Source organism: Lactuca sativa, chromosome 4 (assembly GCF_002870075.4).
Source record: "Lactuca sativa cultivar Salinas chromosome 4, Lsat_Salinas_v11, whole genome shotgun sequence".
In the NCBI taxonomy this organism is placed as follows: domain Eukaryota; kingdom Viridiplantae; phylum Streptophyta; class Magnoliopsida; order Asterales; family Asteraceae; genus Lactuca; species Lactuca sativa.
In genome coordinates this window covers 192,354,213-192,362,857 of record NC_056626.2, presented here as the reverse complement: position 1 = coordinate 192,362,857, position 8,645 = coordinate 192,354,213, and the positions used below count along the sequence as shown (strand labels likewise).

At 33.1% G+C, this 8,645-nt stretch overlaps 1 protein-coding gene across 1 annotated transcript; it reads left to right on the top strand.

Annotated features, from left to right (window-relative positions):
• The first annotated feature begins 5,749 nt into the window (after positions 1–5,749).
• On the top strand, positions 5,750–6,389 carry LOC111882120 (WD-40 repeat-containing protein MSI4-like). The gene is made up of 3 exons (XM_052771406.1): positions 5,750–5,887; positions 5,997–6,064; positions 6,162–6,389. The coding sequence occupies exons 1-3, from the start codon at positions 5,804–5,806 to the stop codon at positions 6,295–6,297; spliced, it is 288 nt and encodes a 95-aa protein (XP_052627366.1). The 5' UTR covers positions 5,750–5,803; the 3' UTR covers positions 6,298–6,389.
• The last annotated feature ends 2,256 nt before the right edge of the window (positions 6,390–8,645 follow it).

Sequence of the window (8,645 nt, the reverse complement as noted above, 5' to 3'; positions counted from 1 at the left end):
AACGTAGACACCTCCTCCTTAGCTTCTTCAAATTCTTCCACCAAAGTCAACTGTAAGAGGATCGAATTGCAAATCTGGTGAACCATCTTACAATATATCGGATAAAGCAGTTGAAAGTAAGTGAATTTTATATAATTTATTTTATAGCAACCTTTTGTATAACAATAACATGTTTGTTAAATCTTTGTAGATCTTCCCCCGAATTTAAATTTCTTATCAATAACCGGCGACTACTCTGAAGGTGGAGTACTAACAACATCTTATGGTTTCATTGGAGGTCATTAAGGAAAAAGTATATATATATATATATATATATATATATATATATATATATATATATATATATATATATATATATATATATATATATATATCTTCAGTCAATTTGCCCTCTTCTTGTGTTTGTGTTTGTGGGTGGATATTTTTTCCCTTTGGGTAAATGGAGTTAAATTAAAACTAAATTGAGATTTCCTCAATAGAATCATCCTTATTTATGTCCTCTTGGTATTTATTCTTTTGTTTTGCAACTTATTTATTGTTAGAAAAATAACATGTTTCATTGTCTTTCAGGTATCGGGTAGTGGATTTGCACAGTTTCACAACCTGTTTTCTAGAGATGCTTAGACATTATCCATACTCAATAGCTGGCCAAGGTTGTAGATATAAAATTTTATTGTTTTATGAATAACTTATGTCATATACAGTTTCCAGTTGATATGGCATTTGTGATGCCATGCGATCTTTGAAACTCAACTTCTAATTAATTGGTGTATTATTTTGGCAAGTTGATCCTGGCACATGGCCAATAATGATCTCTAGGGCCTGCTTGAAGCATAGGAGATTGCAGTTAAGCATCTAAGACTTCACACCAAGGACTTGATGAATTTAAGCTAGCAATGTTTTACTTGATTTGCACATGAACCCTAAGATATAATACTTTCGCATGGCTAGAACCTTTGGAGGAAACTAGACTTAAGCAAAAGCAAACACACACAGAGTTGTTGGCACATAGTAAGTTAGATAATCCAATTGTATATAAATTATGCTTCTCTTGAGTTCATTATGTTATAACATTTACTCACTATTGGAATAATTATTTGTATTTGACATATTAGTGAAATGAAGTATCTTTGTTATTTATGGTGTTTTATTTTGTAATTTGAGATTTTTAATGTGTTATATAATTTGAAATTACTAAATCTATCAAATATATAAATTTTAAAACATTTAAATTTATGACACGCAAAAATGTGTGTCGCCTTTTTTTATGACAGGGACTTTAATGATACGCAATTCAAGTCGTAAATGTGCATTGTAAGGTTACGACATGCAAATGCATGCCATCTTCTTTATGAAAAGGCCTTATTTAACACGCATTGCGTGTCGTAAGAGCGCATCAGCGTGGCGTCTTTCGTTAGGACAAGACCTTCCTTGACACACATTTGCGTGTTGTCTGAGCGTTTTACGACACGCATTGCGTGTCGTAAAAGGTTGTTTTTCTAGTAGTGTATAAATTCAAAGATCAAAATTCCGAACAATCAAATGTTGAAGATACCAAAAATCAAACAAAAAGGTGGTGAATTCAAAGAAATCAAAAATCAATTATTCAAAGAAGTGAAGAATTCTAAAGAGCTCTATTGTGGTATCAAAAGTTGTAATTTTTTCTAGATTATGTATGCTTGGGTAGATTAACCAAAAATACCTTGAGGTTAACAAAGATTTTTGAGCATTGATTCGGAGGGTTGCAGGAGTGTCGTATAAGCTAAGGAGTGAAGGTTCATAACGATTGTGAGTAGCTAGGATTGGGGAAGTTTTTAGGAACCTTAGACAAAAATATGCGCATTGAGGTCATGGTATAATGGTTGAGTTCAAAATCGATTGTCTTATGTGATATTGGTGATGAAAGTTAGACTTAAAAAATTAGTTTTGCTTAGGGCAAGCAAAAGATAAGTGTGAGGTATTTTGATATGTGCATATCTACATATATATTTTACATCATATCTTAATATTATTAGCTATATTTATGCTTATTATAGAACAAAAGGTACTTATTATGTTTAATATCTGTTATGTAGGATAAAAGACATTCTCGGAATCAATATGGAAGCTGGAGGCAGGAATGAAGAGCTTAGGCAAGAAGAAGACACACGAAGGATGTTGCTGGACAGCTTGACCCCTCCTCAGTATTTTGGCTGTATCTCATGACTTGTAACTCCGATTGACGAGATTTAAAGTTTCTGAAAACTAGATACAATTTTGGACAACTTTCATGTTTTTAGAAAAAGTTGATTCTCGATAACCATGATGTGGTGATCGCACAACGACGTGGTGAATGGAATCTTCGCGATTCTTGACGCTGGCTTGGAGAATACGGGATTAACACGAGGACCACAACGTGGTGCCTTTACCATGTCATGGTGGCCAGATTTTAGGCAAGTATATATATATATATATATATATATATATATATATATATATATATATATATATATCCAAATTTTTTGACGAATTGGGGGAATTGGAGGTGACTTTCTAGAGAAGTATTGCGACAAAAACCCTTCTAAGTACCCTTTGGGGTCGATTTTGAAGCTAGGAAGTCGATTAGAGCAAGGATTTGCATCTACACATTCGGTTTGCTTAGTTTAATGATGTTTAGCTTAGTTTACCTTTTGTTTATCTGTTCATCAACTATGGTTATGGGCTAAAACCTTTTCTTTTGATTAGATTAGATGAACTCCTGAATACTATGTGTTGATTTCTTGTTTTATGGATTAATGAAGTTGGTTTTTGCTTTAAATATTGTTTGATAAATCTAAACATAGATTGTTAAATTTTCCATCTTTATTGCCTTGTCTCAGGTTTTGTGTAGTTAAACTGCAGTTAGTTGCATGAACTTGGTTTACGTAGTTGTTTATGACCATTAAATTGCTAGAGCCAGAGATTGACCATATCCTAGTATAGGTGATAAGTTATTTTCTTAACTGTGTTAGAGAGCAGTATTTGATCATAATATTTGCTCGATTACCAGACTTGACCAAAGAATAGTAGTAGGTAGATTATATCACTCATAGTCCAAATTACCTTTAAAATCAATTTAGTGTCCTTAACTTGCATGACATTAGGGTTAAAGTTGTTAAATTGACTTATGCTAGTTAGTCTGACCATGATGACTAGTAACTATTATTTGGTAACACTACTAGAAAAAAGGCGTTTTACGACGCGCAAAATACGACGCTCATTGATCTATGTTACGCAAAGGAGAGTGACATTAGAAAAATGTCATCTCTTCAAAAAATTTAAGGATAGAAGACACGCATTATTGCGCGCCCTTAAATTAGTGTCTAAAAAAACACGGAGGGCACCTATAATAAAATGCGCGTCGTCTAAGGATGTCGCTTTATATTTTTTAATGGAACGCGCGTTCCATCCTTTAATAGTGGGGGAAAGGGGGAAATGAAATTCTGAAAAAATTGAAAACCCCGCCTTCCTTTTTTTCTCCTTTCTCTCTTGCCCAAATTATGAACGCTCCTTCCTTACTGCCGCCTACTTCTTCCCCCACTTACTTCTACCCTCTAGAACCACCATATCTCCCACTCGATGTTAAAATTGTTAGAAAAAACCCTAATTATACTCTCAAGTCTCAATATTAGGAATGTGAATCTTGATTCTCGTTTGTTTCATATTCCCCACAGATAAATCGAAAAACACACAGATGAAGAACCGTAACTTTGCTCCATTAGCTTCCCGATTGCATCTCGTCATCACCTTTGAAACTTCTACGTTAGAGACCCAGGTAATCAATTTAATTTTCATTCCTTCACATATCTTTTTCTAGTTTTGAATGACTTGGCGGTTCTTATGTAAAAATTTGGACTGTATCCTGCAAAAAAATTAGGCATATTTGAATAGAAAGCGGATCTGAATCTAGCACTCTCGATATGATTATCAGGCTCAAAGGAGTGGGGGTCGTTAGGAAGGTCATCATGGGTCGCTAAGGGCGCTAAACACCGCCCGATATCTTCTACCAAAGGGGTCGCCAGCCAAGTCTCGCCAGCAGCTTAACGAGAAGAGAGAGAGAGAGAGAGAGAGAGAGAGAGAGAGAGAGAGGAATAAAGATGTTCAGGCCTTCATAGTGGTAACTTCCATCCCTAAATCGACTTATGTTCTTCTGTTTTTTTACTTCTCGATTTATTATGTTAATCCATTGTGCATCTCTATTGTTTTTGTTTTTGTTCATATTTCAATGAATTATCAACTCCTATACTCCATTTTTGTGATTTATGTGTTTGATTTCTGCAATTTACCTTTGTCTTTCCATGGTGTTTAGACGAACACCAAGTGTTCGATGAAATTCCCCAGATATCATTAAGTCTTTAGCACCTATTACATATGTTTTATGAAGTGAGAAATGCTTCATTTGATAATATTCACTTGTATTTTTATGTTTTTAATAATTTGTGCTCTGTGCCACTATATGACTACATGTGTGATTTAACTATATGCATTCAATTGTGGGTGTTGATGCACTCAATGGTAAGATATTCTTGAAATTTTAATCCATTGTTACATTTTTTCATGTTAATTTAATGGTTGATGGCCAAAGATGTTTTTATTTTGTCAAATTTAGGGCACATCTGGTTTGTGTTTAACCAATGGATGGAATTTAGTTCCATTGCAATCATTTAAAAGACCAAAATACCCCTTTGTTTGTATAACGATTAACCAAAAATCTTAAATTAACTATTTTTTGTGCAAATGATTTTTTAGTCAAAGGCAAATTCGCAAAGAAAAGTTGCAGCTAAGGCACACCACTAAAAGGAGTTGTAGTGATTTTGTGTTTTGAATAATTCTTGATGATGAATTAGTGTGGCCATTGGCCATGTTATATTTTATCTTTTGCTTGTAACTCTTCGATTTTCAACCATGAGAAATGGTAATACGTTTTCTTAGTTTTTTTTTTCAACCATGAGAATGTATGTTTATTCAAGTATGTTAATTTAATTTGTTCTAAATGGATCCATGACATTGTGAATTTTAGAAATTTTTTATTTTTTTACACGGTAATTTGATATATAAATTGTTTATACATTGATCCCTAAAAATTTGTTCAATACTAGTTCTCGAGAAGTATTTTATTATTGAATCCCCAATATTTTTTATTGAATTTAATTAATAGTTTATAATAATTAATTTTAGATATGAAGAAGCGGAAACATTTGGAAGGAAGGGCTAATGTAAAAAAGGATGCTTTTAGTATGATCTAGAATTCAATGAGCTATAGGTTTGTTATTCTTCAAACTTTGCTTGGTTGAAAATGGTGATCTGTTCTATTATATATATATATATATATATATATATATATATATATATATATATATATATATATATATATATATATATATGTTGCTTATTTGTTAGAAATTTTCTAACAGGGGCAACTGTGTCATTTAACAGAGCTGATGTATTGAGAGAAAACATAGAAGCAGTGTTTGCAGCTTGTGACGCAGCTCATGGAAGATGGGCAAAACTTCTTGGTGTTCGTTCTCTTTTGCATCCAAGACTAAGGCTTCAAGACTTTTTACAAATATATAACGTGTCACAATAATTTGTAACTGCAACAGAGAAGGTAAATAACAATTTGTTTGATTAATAATATTATTATTGTTGTTATAGATGACAAAACTAAAAGCAATGCTTGATCAAGAAACATGGGTTGAAGTAGATGTGCCTAATGAATTACAGGGAATTATGGATTCCCTTTCTAGAACAATTGTTCACTATTTCTAAATTCCAATTACTTTGTATGTTTCAGTGGTCTCCTGACAAATCATCCATCTTTGGAAGCTCAGCAGAAGATGGTGTCTTGAACATCTGGGATCACAATAAGGTGTGTCAACTCAACCAAAAACCACTTTTACTTTTATTCCATTTTCCCCTATTCTTTTCTTGCAACAAATTGTTTTTTTTTAATAAAAGGTTTGTTTGTTTGTCTACAGGTTGGTGAACGTTCTGGTCCAGACTCAAAGTTTGCACCTGGCTTATTGTTCAGACACTCTGGACATAGGTATATATATTTAATTTTAATTAATGGTTTTCCTTTTTACAGAAATAAAAAAATAGATAAAAAATTGAAACAAGATTATATTGTGCTATGATTGAAGGGATAAGGTGGTTGATTTCCACTGGAACTCGCATGATCCATGGACAATTGTCAGTGTGTCGGATGATGGTGAAAGCACATGTGGCGGTGGAACTCTACAGGTATGTATATATATCACTTATTTATTATTATTTTAGTTTTTATTAAAATGTTATTTATATTGATTAGTTGAAATGTTTGTTTTTTTTTGAATGATGATGTGTGTAGATATGGAGGATGATTGATTTGATTCATAGACCACAGGAAGAGGTGATTAACGAGCTGGAGCAGTTAATCACCTCATCCCTGTTTTTGATGTTGAAGTTATTTCCGAATTTGGGATTTGGAAATTTGATTCGAGTCTATTCAACTTGTGAAGTTTTCTTTAATTTACTTTCTTTTTAAAATTAGTTGCAATGGAGTTTAGATTTCGAATCAATGTTTCATCTGTTTGATAAAAAAATGTTTCTCTAGCTTTCAAGGAATAGATCTGGTACAAGCACTTAAATAATTAGAGAAAAATATGACTACATCCACTAATCCATAGTTTTTTTCAATTTTTCTATGAACGCAATTGGTATGAGACATTTCTTGCGGTTAAGTTTTTTCCATTGCTAACCAATAATTGTGACGTTGAAACCTTATGCTAGTTTCATTTCAAGTGATATAGATTCTGTGAGAAGAAGTTCTTGAGCTAATGGGAGACCAAAGAGTCAACATCCAAAAAGCATATTTATATCTTGCTCTGACCGATTAAATTATTGCTAACACATATTAATTAACTATTGTACGCATATCAAATAATTCTTGAATTGTTGGTTTTTGATTATATGCAGTCAGGTTCTTTTATCTTTTATCCCCCGCTTTAGTAGCCATCTTTGGAAAGCCCTTGTTCTCAAAACAAAACAGGTGATTCTTACAATTGTCAAACTGAATTTTATCTATGGTTCTGGTTGCATAATTATTGTATTCATCATTTTAACTGAGATCTTATTTTACTTTGTCAGGATATGGACATCCAAGATAGAGAACTAGTAAATGACTGGCTCATGATCATAGTTTACAAAGAACGTGGTTTTGGCTGAAAAACATATTACCATGTGGTATGCATCTTCCTTGAAACTTCATGATCTTAGGCCTCTGTGTTTGTTTATTTAAGGTGTTAGCATAAATGGGAAAGCATACTTTTGAATGTCACATTGTTGCCTTCACTTATAATTTGCATAATGTCGATTGTGCTTTAGAATATTATTAATTTATTTTTATTTCTCCTTGGTAACTGTGGGCATAGCACCACCTGTTTTTGTGTTTCTTTTATTGTGAGGGCAATCCTTAACTATACCAGTGGTTCCGATTATTTTGGTCTCTTAATGGGGTATTTAACCCTTGGCTGGGAATTAAATAGTTAAGCAGATTTTTGTGATGCTTATCTGAACTTGAAGAGTTTTTTCACCTCTTGAGCGTGAGAATAAAGTTTCTACCTGATCCTTTATAGGGGATACTTTTGACTGGTGCAGGGAAACTCTAATGTTACTATGGATTGTCTTAATTGCCTTAGTTTCGATTGATGCAGAGTGTTTGACCAACACTGATGCTAATGCCTAATGCCTAATGCTATACTGCTTTGTCTTTCTTTGTTGGTAAGACATTTGTATGCTAAACCAGATGCTAATGCCTAATGCCTAATGCTATCACTTGTGGTTTAATTCAGATTCTGGGACAAAAAGAGTCATAGCTGGGCTGTTAGTGTTCCTGTTTGTTTTCATTTATGCAGGTAACAATCTTGTAGAAAGGACTTATGAATCAGATGTTAATGGTAACAAGTTTAACACTCGAGTCCATACGATTAGATGTTAATGGTAACAAGTTTAACACATGTGTCTTTGTTATGCATACAGATTAAATGCAATGGATTGTATTTTTTGTATATGGTATTTTATTTAATATTATGCAATGGATTGTATTTTTTGTATATGGTATTTTATTTCTATTATGAGAGATTAAATGCAAATTTAATTTATAAATTAATAAATATATAAATATATATATATATTTTTTAAAAAAATTAAAATTACGATACGCAAAAATGTGTGTCGTCTTCATTTATGACATGGCCTTTCTTGACGGAGGCTTCCTTGATACGCATTGCGTGTCATAAACACGTGCGTTGTAAAGTTACGACACGCAAATGCGTGTCGTCTTCCTTTATGACAGGGTCTTCCTTGATACGCATTGCGTGTCATAACCACGCGTCATAAATGCACGTCATAAATGTGTGTCGTAAATGCGCGTCGTCTATAGACGACGCACAAAAGCGCGTCGTCTCTCTTTATGACAGGGACTTCCTTGACGCGCATTTGCGCGTCGTCTGAGCGTTTTACGACGCGCAATGAGGGTCGTAAAAGGCTTTTTTTCTAGTAGTGTAACTAGCAGAATTAATCCATTGTCTTGAAATCAACCATAGGAAACAAGAGGAATTTGAAGCTAAACAAAAGTATCCATTATT